Genomic DNA, 13,942 nt, shown 5'->3' on the forward strand with positions numbered 1-13,942 from the left:
CGCATTGGTTCGACTTCGATTCTTCTAGAAGTCAGGGACAGCAACGATGGCTGTCCGATAAAAAAAAAAAAAAAAAAAGCCCACGGGTATTTTCGCGTAGAAATTGATCGGATGAAGTGGCGTTTCATACCTTTTTACGATCCCCCTATCAATAATTCAATGCGCATGACGCACTCAAATAGTGGACAGTCTTTGGCACGAATGTATTTATTTTTCGCATTTCGTAAAGGGAATCAAATATGACAGGGCTTTCCATTGGTACGAGAAAAAAAAACAAACAAACAAACATTAGTAATCTAACTCTAACGCGAGCAGTGAACTTTGACGTGAAATATAAAGGGCAAAAAACCAAAGCAGAAATCATTTATTATCATTATAATTATAATTATTATTTTAAGTTCTGCCGGTTCTAGAAAATTCTTTTTACAAAGGGCTTGGTGGTCGACATTTTATAACTGGTTTGCTTTTTCATAATAAGCTTACGTCGTTCTGATACGCAATGAAAGAAGTGAAGACAAAAATCGCGTATAGTTTTTTGTTTTGTTTTGTTTTTCTAAACACAATGGCGAAACGGCGGCTCCAGCTGACAAGAGATTCGCTCTATGAAACCGACCGGTGTGTACAATTGAAGAAATTCAAAACAAAAACGATAGAACAATGAAGGGAAGCATTTTCTATAAGATTTTTGTTTTTTTTTTTGTTTGTTTTTTTTTTTTTAGTTTTTTTTTTTTCATTTGCATCTTTTTCAAATCCCGTTTCATATAGTTTTCAGTAAGGTCTCCAAACCGTTTTGGTTGGATTGACGATAGCCGTCGTGATTGAAACGGGTGCCGTCGCGATTTTGGCGTTGCTGCCGTGCGTGACGCCCGTCGGAGAAATGCTGGTGGACGACGGAGAACTCGGCTCACTCTTTGTGCTTTCTTGCGGCATGAGTGCCGGAGTGACCTGGTGGAATGCCGATTTCGTGACGCATACCGTCGACTCGGCCATTTTTTCTTTCAGCGCCGACGGTTTACGGTCGGACTCCGTCTTGCTCTTGCTGACGTCATGCTGTTGTTGTTGCTGCTGTTGTTGCTGACGCTGCTGCGATGCAACTGGCTGCGCTGCGTTGAGCGCTGTAGGCGACGCTTTGTTGTTGCTGAAGCCGTGAAGTGAGTTGATGAGCGACGTCAACGGGTGGGCCATGTGAGCTGGACCCAGTAGTCGGGGATTGATGTTCAAACTCAAATTGAAATTGGGGTTGAGACCGTTGAGACCGTTGACACCACCGGAGACTGGCAGGGCGGGTAACAGACTGGGCGGAGGAGTCGGTAGCGGCACCGTCGGTGAATAAGCCAATCCGGAAGGCGGATAGCCGGCTAAGGAGGGTACCATGCCGTGTGGCGGATGTGACGCCGAGTTGGGCAACGAGACGGGCTGGCTGGTGTTGGAAGGCCAGCTTAGTTCAGCTCTGTCTCCCACCGACGACGAATTGTTGACTCCTTTTGAGCACATTGAAAAGAGAGCACAACATGGTACATGAGCATTTGCTTCAATCAAAAAAACAAAACAAAAAATAAAGGCCAGTTCAGACGAACAAAAAGGAAAGACAATAGAACGCTCCTCCCATTTTTTTTTGTTTGTTTTTTTTCGTTTATACTTGATCGAGTATGAATCGGGAATGACATGAAAATAGAAACCTTGTAATATAACGCTTGACGACGTTTTTGGGTTTACCGCACATTAAGTTTAAGTATTCGTTTGCGCAACGGTTTTTTAGAAACATGTTAAAAATGTGCACGTAGTGGTCAACTTGAAAGCGGGAATTCTTTCAACAAGAAACGACTGTCTGATGTTTTTCGTCGAAGAAAGACGGACAAAATTCAAGTTACACCTGACAATTTGAAGTTCTAAATAACTTGTCGGTCACATCGCAGCAGTATTTCGATAAACTTAAAAAATAAGAATAAATAAAAATATATTTTACGAACTGCTATCGACAGCAATCGATTCTTTACGGCTAAACTGGGTGCTGAATTCGTTTTTATTACCATCGGTCATTTGAATTTAGGGAATTTTTCAGCTGCAAGGGCTCGCATTCCAGCTTTTGAAATTCTTGTTCATACGTTAGGCTCTTACGTAAAAAAGACTCGTAAACGGGGAAATAAAAAAAAAAAAAAAAAGAAACTACACGAAAAGATTAGAACTGCAGTAAGTCAAAAACATATTTGTTTTTGTTTTTTTTTTATTTAGAAGAATACAACTAAATCGCGTTGGCAACTGCCTGATGAATCATCACCCGAAAACCGTAACGATTTTTATACGACGCATATCATTTCTTTGATCGAAGCGATAACAATTTTATTGCTCTTTGTATCTGTCTCTGTTGCGCTTCGTTTTTTTTTTGTTTGTTTTGTTTTTTTCTAGGATGCTTTCCCTCCGGGGGCAATCGTTAGAAAGCATGCATAGAACATTTGACATAGTAGGCTTAGCAAAAGGTCTATAAGGTAAAACGTAGCTGTGAAAATTACCTTTAATGAGAGCCAGAGGGTCGGTCATTCGTCTCACGTGATGGTGATCCCACGGTGGTGGACACGGCAAATTGGCCAGGTTTCCCATATTGGCACCAAACTGACCGAACTGGGTCAAATTGGAAAGGTTAAAATAGGCCGGGTCGAGCCAAGGTGCCTGGAACAAGGAGAATGGCCCAAATGGTGACGGATGGCCTGCTGCAAATAATAAAAACAAAGTGATGCCTCAATCAGCAAATGGCCATAACCAATTGTTCCATTTTTTTTTTTTTTTTTTCTTTTTAAGGACGACGAGGGAGGGGAGGGGGAGATGCTGATTTTCTGGCAAATCATTTCAATTGCCCTATGGTTTGTTTTTTTTCACGGTTTTATTGAAAACTAATTTCTAATGACGTAGTGATGCTGTGAAAAAAAAAAAAAAAAAAAAAAAAATTCCAGCCCCATCTAAGATTTATAGTTTGTGAACAGCTGATTTTGCGCGGAGAACGCCAGCTGCAGCCTCGGAATGAAACGAAAATGATTGGGACTAAACAAGTGAGACGTTTATACCAGAAAGCTGTTTGCGTTTGCAATAGACGAGTCTCTACTGTTCATAGTAAATAAGCGTCTACCAATGCCCCCCCCCCTCTCCCTGCTTTTAGAAAAACAAACGACGCACGTTGTGTGTGTGTGTGTGTGTACATTCTCGTTACCTATATCGTTCAAACGACCCGATCCTCATGTATGCCTTGTTTTGTTTTTTGTTTTTTTCTTTTTGTTTTTTTACGTTTCATTTATTTTTCCAGCGTGATTTTTTTGTTGCGTGTGCGGCTGTGTGTCGGCGTCGATGTATGTGTGTTGTTTGGGGTCCACGCAACCAGAGTCTGGCAAGAAGCCCCGAAAAGGGGACGGCATGGCGGCCAGTTTTTTGAGGGGTGGATGGGAATGAAGCTGCATCTTTGTTTTTCGGCTTCTTTGAGGCTTAACCTTCCTCTAGAGAAAATAAACAACTAGAACCCCCCCCCCCTTCCCTCCCCCCCGCTTGACGGCAATTTTTTTCGGCCGACCATAAGAGACGGCATTTCGACGGGCAAAGTTTACAGCAACAAAAAAAAAAAAAAAAAATTAGGATGGGGGGGGGGGGGGGGGGGGGTTAAGGAAGGAAGAAAAAGAAAATCATATCAAGTAGTTGGATGCGTATACGTAAGCATCCTCTAGTAATCGCTTTGGCTGGTTTTGGGACGCAAAAGAAAATGCGCTACAGTTTTTAATGCAAGATGTGTCGCATGAATATTAAGACGGCAATAATTAGTCAAGCAAAAATAAAATAAGGAAAGGAGAGAGAAACATTGGAAATGGCCGTAAACATTACACTTTCTTTTTCTTTTTTCTTTTTGTTTTTTTCAAAAAGATAAACTGTATTTTCTGGGGGTAACGTCGGCAGCTGCGTAGTATTTCCGGTGGTATCCACCAGACACCATCAATCGATGAGGTCGGGGTCTGGCAACGAGAACAGCGTGGTCAACGATTTTTATTTTTATTTTATTTTATTTTATTTTTTTTTTTTTTGTGTCCTTCTTTCCTTTCCCCCACCCGTCGGGGACCTGACTTTGTTGAAAGTCTTCGTTTATAGATATTTGCTTATGCCCTAACATGTCCTTCTTCTTCAATACCGTTTTTTTTTAGCTGTTAACTCTTTTTTTTTTTTCATTTCTCCAATCCCGTGCGTCCTTAACCCTGTTGTATTTGCATGGACTGAACGGCCTTTCGGATGGCTGAAAAGACGGACGGCTCATGTGTCACGGGAAAACGGGCGAAAAGCCGAGTGCAAGAGGGTACGTTAAAGGGAGGTCATCTTAAGAGGTTGCGATCTATTCAATAAAACACACACACACACAAAGAAAGAAAGAATGAGAAGAAATGCGATAACTTACGTGACTTGGTGCGCGGTTCCCGGGGTCCGTCCACTGTCACTTTGATGGCTTTGTTGTAAGTGGTTACTTGCACCGGCGACGAACTGACGATGATCGACAGCGTGAAGCTTTTACCTACGAATCAAAACAAAAACCAGAATTTGATGATTTTAGGCCTTTTTTTTTTTTTTTTTTTCTCGATGATGATGTCTGCGAAGCTTTGCGCTCAATTTCCCAAACTTGTAACTTCATTTTTGCGAAAAAAAAAAAAAAAAAAAAAAAAATTGTTGGCATGCATCTGGCCGGGACAAACGCGGACCGTTCATTTCTGACTCGGGTGAAGCATCGCAGAGATGCTCTTGCGATGGTCAAATTCAATTTGCCAACCGTTCCGTTTTAAATGAACAGCCACATTCCGCAGTGGGCATTTTCGGGGGGCGACTAACGTTCAAATAGTTCTATAATATAGCGGACGGCGAAGTTTGCAACTGGGGAAATGCATTCGAACCACGAACGTATAAAATGGCATTCGTACTACACGATGAACCGCCGGACCATGAATCTGTTCTGTCGCAATATGCAAAATACACACCGTCCCGAAAAAAACAAAAACAAAATTCCTCACGTCACAAATGACGGACGGGGCAAACAAGAAAAAAAAAAAAAAAAAAAAAAAAAAAATGAATCAAAATGGGCTGAGTTTACCTCTTCCCGATCTGCCGACAAAACGGAGATCGCTGAATTTGGCCACTTGGTTCTTCATGACGGCCGTGTGATTGCGGAGTTCGCAACAGTAGTTTTCGTCGTTGCCGGCCCGAATGGCGACGACAGTGCCGTCGGCGATTTCTCCAAGGGCCACGACCCGAAAGGCGACGGGCAGTGATTTGTTGGATCGCCAATGTGTCGGAAGGGCCGTGCACAGAAAGTACGGGCTGCCCGTCTGGATGAGCTCGCCTTGGTGGTCGACCATAGTGTCGAAGGCCGACGATGAGGAGGATGACGACGGGTGTTGAGAGCGTTCCGGCATTAGAACTTTGGTTGACATCCGCTGGTCGAAATCGATCGGGAATGGACCCGACCAAGTAGCTAACCGAATGTCGTGTGGGAGGGGTGAGCAGGGTGAAAGAAGAAAAAAGGAAGGGGGGCCAGGGAGGTACGAATGCGAGCTGGACGAGAAATGGACTCAACAGCAGCGCAAATACACCCAAGAAAGAAAGAGGGGGGGGGGGGTGGGGTGGGGGGGTGGGAGAAGAGCTGAAGTGAAAGAAAACAAACAATCTGACCGATTCGGATCGTAGCCACAGTGCAACTCTGTCATAGCCCCCGTGATGGCACTATAAAATTCTCTCCCCTTTCAAACCCCGCTCTTCTTCTTCTTCTTCTTCTTCTTCTTCTTCTTCTTATTTTTTTTTGTTGTAGTTCTTCCCTTGTGGATTTTTGCTCTCGGCAGCGATTTTCACTTGTGTGATTTGTTTTGTTTTGTTTCCTCTTATCGTGTCTGCAGCTTTTAAAACCGAACAAGTTTTCCCTCCTTTTTTTTTTTTTATATTTTGGTTTGGGTATTTGTTCTTTTGTGTGTGTGTGTGTGTGTGTGTGTGTGTGTGTTTTTGCTCACTCTCTCTCTTCGTTCGGTTCCTCTCGGCTAGCCGTTTCTTGACTTCTCTTTGGCACTGGTCCAGAAGTTGTGGTGGTCGCCCACTCGGCTTGTTCGGCGGAAGATGCCTCCTTTTTTTCGATCGTACCCCCGAAAACGGGAGGAAGTATACATCCAACCCTCTCACCCAAAAAAAAAAAAAAAAAAAAAAAAAAAAAAAAATGTCTAGTCGTAAAAACTCGGCGCGGCACACAGATCGATGCGGAAATCACAACTGGGGTCTCGGCTCCTTTCCGCTGGTTTTTCTTTTCTTCCTTCTTCTCTCTCTCTCTCTCTCTCTCTCTCTCTATTTATTTTTTTTTTTTTTTCGTCGTTTATGGCCTCGGCTTTTTGCTCGCAACCCAAAAATCACTAAGGTCCGGTTCGTTGTTGGGTCTCTCTCTCTCTCTCTGTCTCCTTCACTCACTTCACTTTCTTTGGCTGTCAGTCTCTCTCTCTGTCTTTTTGCCGAGCGTGCCGAGGGGGAGGCCAGCCGCTGCTGCTCTTTCACAAAGATGCAAAAAAGGGAGAAACAAAAGTCCTTAGGCCACGCACTGAAGGCGTGACATTGTTGAACGCCGTGTCACTTTCCTCACTGCGAAAAATAATTTGATTGCAACTGTTCACTGATGATGAGCGCGCAGTATCCCGATGAAGAGCGGCGTTTTAAAAAATTTCAAACGTAATAAGAATTTTCCTCCAAAAAAAAAAAAAAATAAATAAATAAATAAATAAAAAGAAGAAAATAAAATAAAAACGAATAAAAAAAGAGAGAGGGGGGGGGGTGGTGGTGGTCTGTGGTGTTTTGCGACGCGTCTTAACAGCCGAGCTGCTGACAGCACACAAGAGCTGGAAACTCGGACGTGTGGAGAGTTGGGTAAAGGACGGCCAGAACTGGATGGTTGGCGGTGCCGACCAAGAGGAAAGGGGAGCCCCGATGTGAGAGGAAAAAGAAGGAAGGGGGGGAGGGGATGGAGGAGGAGGGCGTTGGCGGCGTTTACCAGTGGCAGTTTCGCGGGTGGGGGAGGAGGGATGAAAGAGGGGCGCTAACAGCAGCAGCAGCAGCAGCAGCAGCAAGCAAGCAAGAAGCGGTGGTAGCGGAGCAGCGAGAAAGTCAACCATACCAACCACAGTGGACGACCCCAGAAATCGCGGTCGTCGAGCGCGGGAAAGAGGATGGGAGAGAGAGAGAGAGAGAGAGAGAGAGAGACAAGAGGAGGAGGGGAAAATAGAAGGGAGGAAAGGAGGGAGGGGGGAGAAAGAAGAAGAGGAGGAGGAAGACTCATGACGAGCGAGACTGGGAGATTAAAGAAGCTCTCTGGCTCACCCCCCCCCCCTCGTGATGCCAACTGCCGCAGCTGCTGCACACACACGTATAGTCCCTCTCGGTTCTTTTTCTCCATTACGCTTCTTCGGCAAACCCTGCTAGTTTTCTTTTTTTTTTTTTTTTTCTTTTTTTTTTCCGACGCTTTTGGCCGCGCTCTCAACAACGTCTTTACATTCAAGTGATTGGTCGGCGCCGGCCACTGAAAGGGAGGAGCTACCGCAGTCGTGACATCATCATCTCTCATCGACTCTTTCATCGTGACGTCCAACCGCTTCGCTTTACCCGATGAGTTCTCCCTCTCTTTTTCTTTTCTTTTCTTTTTCATCTTGTTGTTGTTGTTCTTGATGATTTGATTTTTTTTTTTTTTTGGGGTTGTTTTCGGTTTCCCTTTGTCAACGCGTAAATTTCGTGTGCGTCTCAGTTGAACACGCGAATGGATACAGAGAGAGAGAGAGAGAGTGGCAAGCTAAACGAAGAACCGCGATCTCTCTCTCCTTTCGCATTGTGTGATGTACAGTTGCGAGTTGCCTTGCCCGCGACATCAACCAAACACAACAACAACAAAAGGGGGCACACACGCACACACACAAAAAAAAAAAGGAGAACAATGAACGGTAAGCATTCGAGGGTGGCTATTTATCTCTAGTCTTTCGGGAATTGAGCAATACAAGTATTTTATTTTTTTTTTTTTTTTTTGGACTACTCGTTAAGGCGGCTAACCCGCCTTCAACATTCTTTTTTTTTTTTTTTTATGTTGTTGTAGTTGGGGAGGGGGCGTCCCCATAGCTGCTAATCTGACGGTGACGACATGATGTACACACAGGAGTGGCATGGTATAGCCGTCGAGGTGCCTACATCTAAGTGCCACGCTTCACTTACGCTTTAGATATGGGGTCAGCTGCTACCCAGTGGCTCTTTGACCGTACGTAAATCAGAGCAGCAGCAGCAGCAGCAGCACCCAGTGGATTAAAGAAAGAAAAGGGAGAAACAAAAAAAAAAAAAAAAAAAAAGGGGGGTAGGGGGGAGCCCATCAGCGAGGCCAATTTAGATGTCGATAAATCATGGAAGCCCAGAGAAGAAGTGAGGGAAAAAAAAAACGAAAGGGAGAGATACTAGCTACAATGGAGTATATTTATACACACACACAGACACAGACACATACAGAGCACATAGGCCTATGTGTAGTGTGTGCGGATTCTGGGAGAGAATCTGGAAAAAAAAGGGAGCGATTCCAAAGGGCTGGGCCAATAGTGAGAAACGATATATAGACAGTATATATATATATATATATATATAGGGAACGTTGGGTTTGTATACATCAAGTCTGTGACGGCAAGGTCTTGACAGCTGGAGTGCCGGATGGGGAGGGCCACGGATGGAGGGGGGGGGGGCGCGTTCTTTTTCTAGATTTCTCTATATAACAGAGTACGCCTAACATCCCCCTCTTGATCTCTCTCTCCCCCCCCGTCCCTTCGTGTTTTCTACTGTTCAGCCCTTATTCGCGCACTCCCACTCCACCAGCCCTCCATCGTCCTTATTTGTTATATATCTATAATTCTATATAAACGCATAAAACGAAAAAAAAAGAAAAAAAAGAGGAACGAGAGAGGGGGATGAAGAGGACGCGAATGCGGCGTTACATCGGACCATTGTCCCCCCCCCCTTTCCTTCTATCCATCCGTGCTTTCCTAGTTTCTGTAGTAGTTGCTTCGCTAAAAAATAAAAAAAAGAAAGAATATAAGCCATACACGGAGCTCTATCACGTCATGGGCCTGGGCATATATATATATATATACACCAGAGATGCCACAGTGGCACATCCGAAGCCAACACACATATACAAGCTATTCAGCGTCTATAGGCTTTTATAGAGGGAAACACAGTTTCCCAGATCGAGCCCCCTCCCCTTCTTGATCGTCTTTCTCTTCAGCTCTTTTGCCATCTCCTTTTCATCGATAAACTTGCCGCATGGTTGAGCGGCTAGAGAGAGAGAGGCTAGACGCAAGCTCAGCATATATAGCAAACCCTCAAATAAGAAAGAAACCAACACAAAAAAAAAAAAAAAAAAAAAAAAAAAAAAAAAAAAACTTGCCAGACTAAACTAGGCTCGTTTTTTATATATATATATATATATGCGTGTGTTGAAAGGGCCAAAAAAGCATAGAGCACACAAAATAAAATGACCCTACCAATTTTCCGAGAGCTATTTGTGTGTGTGCAAGAGGCTAGAAGCGAAACGGCTGCACAGTTCCCTTTTTTTTTTTTTTTTTCTTCCTTTATATGCCATTGAGGAGACCATTGTCACATGTGGCTTGTATTTGGTATAGCCTCAAAAAAAAAAAAAAAAAAAAAAACTTCTAGGTTCGCTTTTCAATAGGTAGCACGCACCGGGCCTTTTTTTTTTTTTTCATTCAATGGAAGACGAAGAAGAAGAGGAGGCTATATACTGACCCAACACACACTGCACGCTGAGTACGCGCAGAGAGAGAGAGAGAGAGAGAGAGAGTAAAAGATACAAAACAAAAGTATTTCTTCATTCTGTTCGTTGTGTTTTGTACGTCTCTTTTTTAGGCCTTTGATCCTGACCGAGCGCGGAGTAGTGGTTTACTCGTTATTCCTGTCAAACCCATCACGACGCGGATTCTTACTTCAAAGCCCGCTCTTTTTGTCAGACTGACCTCTTACTTGTCCTTCTTTTTGCTTTTAGAAAAGAATTTTTTTCTATTTCCTTTTTTTTTTTTTTTTTTTTTTTTTTTGAGATCTTATTCTATCAGGTTTCACGGTTGGTTTCCCTCGACTACAAAGCCAGCGAGAGGCTGTGTTCGAAAAGAGACCAAATGGATAATATAAAGACGGCCCCGAAATTCCATCGTCTGCGCATTTCCATGAACCGTCGCATTCCAGCGGACGTTCCAACGCAACTGCATAAGAAAAGTCAACTCTTCATTTCACTCGATATGTTGGCCTTTTTTTTTTTTTGTCTTTTTGGCGGAGCAACACAATTCGCCACTCGTTTGATGTTCTGAAAAGGGCCAAACAGCACCGCCAATCCGGAAAGAGGTGGTTAAAAATCTTGGCACGTCCTTTGATCATCATCGCGTTGTTGTTAAACGTTTCATTATTCGATTTAAAACAGAAAAAAAAAAGGCAATTGAAAGCGTTGTCCTATAGACAGCCGCTAGATGACCACAAATAGTTTGCTCAATTTGAATAGCATCACGTGAATTTCGCGCTAGGCCTTTCATTTCCGAAGAAGAAACAGAGATTCAAATTTGATTAGGCCTAGATAATAAAACGATGAATAATGTAAAAAGGCAACGTTTTTTGTTTGGTTTTTAAAACGATTTATTCGGTCGATATAGAAGAGCCGTAACATTCCTTAACTCATTTTCTATTATCATACGTAATCGTTTGTAGTGTGTGCACGTGCAGCAGAGTTAGGAAGCTTCCTTTTCCACGGCATTTCCGTTGCTCGCACGCTGGTCATGTCAGGCCACACCGGAACTTGGGAGCACAGCGTTCAATGATAAAGAAAAGACAGGACGGACGGTTCTTATCAGGGCGAAAAAAAAAAATAAAAATAAAAAAAAATAAATAAATACAACGTCTTTCCTACACAGAAAAAAAAAAAAAAAAAAAAAAAAAAAAGAAGAAGTAGAAGTTGGAATAAAATCAAACGCTAAAAGAGGGAGGAGTCAGGGAGCCTTAAAAAAAAAAATCGGATGCGGATGCGAAGCAATATTTTTTTTTTTTCGTTATGCAGCAGCCTCCGAAAACGAAATCCTTGTCTGATGGCTTTTTTTTTTTTTTTTTTTTTTTTTTTTATGGCACGTGCGATAGGTAGGTATAAGACGAGTCACTGGTGATAAAGGCATATACATATTCGGAAACCCCTTTTTTTGGGGGGGGGGGGGGGGGGGGGAGCCCTTCTTCTCTCTGCTGGAGACTTGAGCGAGGCTCCGACACGTACACCTCATCCCAAACCAGCATGTAACGTCTACTACCTGCTGTTTGTTCAAACTACCATGAAGGTGCTTGTGTAAAAAAATAAAATAAAATAAAATAAAAGAAGAATTTTTTTTTTTTTTTTTTTTTTTTAGTCTTGTAGACGATCGCGGCTGCTGCGTAACTGCTTTATTTCAGGAGGCAAGGAGGCGGAGGAGGAGAGGAGCGAAGTTGGAGAAAAACCAAGACATTTACAGAGAAGAGGGGCGGGTCGGTAACTTTGTGTAGCAATCGAGTTATAAGGGTATAAAAACAACATTTGAAAAGAACCCCGAAATTCCCAAAATATTTACGCTTATAGCCCTCCCCCTCCTTAAGACACTTAAGGAAAAAAAAAAAAAAAAAAAAAAAAAGGTTCATGACTGGGCCGAAAGACGATCGAAAAAAATTCTGGGCTGCACTTCGTATGAAGCAAACGAGTCAATGACTTTATAACAAAAGGGGTGTGTAATAGATTTTTTTTTTTTTTTTATCGTAAAGGTGAAACCGAGTTTTGTCGTTGGAAAAAGGGCAATTCATGAAATAGGATGGAGCAAGAGGCGATTCAAGATGATCTCTGAAACGTTCATAGCCAATGCTGATGTTCTTTTTGAAAGACTAGACTATCTGCGGGGTAGATAATAGAGTTTAACCGTTGGCCAAAGCTCGTCTAGCGATGCTGACAGTTCATGAATTGATTGCGATTTTTCATTTCAGAACTAGCTCGAGTATTGGCAGCAATCGATGGTCATATCTGCGCTATAAATAAATGCTTTTTACCTTTCACTTTCTTTATCTTGTCGATGCTCATAAATTCTCTTCTTTTTTTTTCTTTTTTTTTTTTTGTAGGCGTATATATCTTGTGTGTGTGCGTGTGTGTGTTTCCTCTATGATAAACACGAGTTGTTAAAAAGTTGTTTTGGCCCGTGTCCGATCGCAGGTCTCCCATCTCCTCTCCATTCGGCGTCATAAACGGCATTTTTTTTTTTCTGGTCTGGCTAGCCATTTATTACCCCGTGCCTTGTCTGCCATTTTAGGGAAGGCTCAAATAAAAACTGAACACCGTTATAAAAAACAAAAAAAAAAAAACCCAGCAACCCAAAGAATTTTCTGCTTGCATTTCATCTTTTTTTTTTGTCTTCTATGTTTTTCTTTCTTTTCTTTTTTTTTCGGTTCGCATGTAACAAATCATCCACGAGTATGAGCTGTTCGTGTAAAGTCAGAAGAGTTTTATTAAGAAGCCTCGTGCCACCTTTAGTTTCATTTGGAATGTTCTGTTTTTATTTTTTTTATTTGTGTGGGGGTTTTGGGGGAGGCGGGGGGGGGGGTGTCTTCTTCTTTTGCTTCTTCGCGACGACTTATGTAGGCTTTTGAACACAATAGGATTTTTTTTTTTTTTTTGCTTTCCAAATAAAGAAAATCGAGTTTTAAACCAGTTTCCCTTTTTTTTTTTTTTTTTAAGGCACGAGGGTTACGGTGGCTAGTCTCCGTTGAAAAGTTGATGGTCCGTTTCGAAGAGAGACAGACAGTTAAAAAAAAAAAAAAAAGATAACTATTTTACATCGTATATAGATAGGCCTAAATTGATACACGCTTTCATTTCATGGCCTCTTTTCATTTCCATGCGTATCATGATGGTTTCAAAGAATAAATGAACACCCGTAGACTGATGTGTTGGTCAATCCGTGAAGTAGGCGTGGTATTAGTTCTGCTCGTCAAGGGTTCCTAACTCTCCATTGGTTGTATATAAAAATAAAATTAAAAAAAAAAAAAAAAAAAAAAAAAACCGCCCGTCTTTGGCTGCAGCTGCACACGGACTCGCATGACACAACAGGATTTCGCCACTCTTCCGTCTGTACATCGTCGTCCATGTAGATGTTGTGAATATAACACTCCCAGTTGGTATGTCATCTATTATCACTAGAGAATTGGAAAAGAGCACGCAATCAAGCTCCAGCTATACGTATCAAATGGGTGTGTCTTTTCGATGGTGATCTATTTTTGCCAAAGACATTTGATCGAATCATAATTGGGATTCGACCTGCAGCTCTTTTACGCACATTTTTTTTTTTCCGTGCGTGCGTGCGTATGTGTGTGTGTGTGTGTGCAGTAGATGAAAATGCTCTTATATAGAACTCCACCAGTGATGCTTTCAACCAATTTTGGTAGACCCAACTTGATTTACTCCCACACGTGCCGCACTTGCCTCTCCGCCGTTATTCGAATTATCCGAGATGAGACAATCTAAAAGGATATACAAAGCTGCGTACAATCCAGTACCAAAAAACGGCTCTTTCCTAAGAGAGTCTGTTGCCATTAGAAATCAAGAGGGGAAAAAAAGAAAATTATATGTCTATACCTGATGGTCTCTGTACCTAGAAGAAGCAAAATGAAATCGACTTTCACTTCTGGCCTCTCATTGGCTCCATGATTTTAGTACGCCGCATATTTTTACATCGTCCAGTAAATCAAGCTCCTCTGCCAGGCTCGTCAACGCATGCTTTCAGCATTTATTTAACGAAGTAAAAGCTGAATGGACATTATATACAGTCTATTTCTGAACTAAATTAAGACACACGACTTTTATGCGACGCAT

At 42.4% G+C, this 13,942-nt stretch overlaps 1 protein-coding gene across 1 annotated transcript; it reads right to left on the minus strand.

Moving 5' to 3' along the window:
- Nucleotides 1-205: 205 nt before the first annotated feature.
- Nucleotides 206-5,616, minus strand: LOC130692894 (segmentation protein Runt-like). Its single transcript, XM_057515988.2, has 4 exons — nucleotides 5,108-5,616; nucleotides 4,424-4,537; nucleotides 2,511-2,708; nucleotides 206-1,481 (listed from the first exon to the last, which is right to left on the minus strand). The coding sequence occupies exons 1-4, from the start codon at nucleotides 5,445-5,447 to the stop codon at nucleotides 769-771; spliced, it is 1,365 nt and encodes a 454-aa protein (XP_057371971.1). The 5' UTR covers nucleotides 5,448-5,616; the 3' UTR covers nucleotides 206-768.
- Nucleotides 5,617-13,942: the final 8,326 nt, after the last annotated feature.

This window comes from Daphnia carinata, chromosome 3 (genome assembly GCF_022539665.2).
Source record: "Daphnia carinata strain CSIRO-1 chromosome 3, CSIRO_AGI_Dcar_HiC_V3, whole genome shotgun sequence".
Taxonomy (NCBI): Eukaryota; Metazoa; Arthropoda; class Branchiopoda; order Diplostraca; family Daphniidae; genus Daphnia; species Daphnia carinata.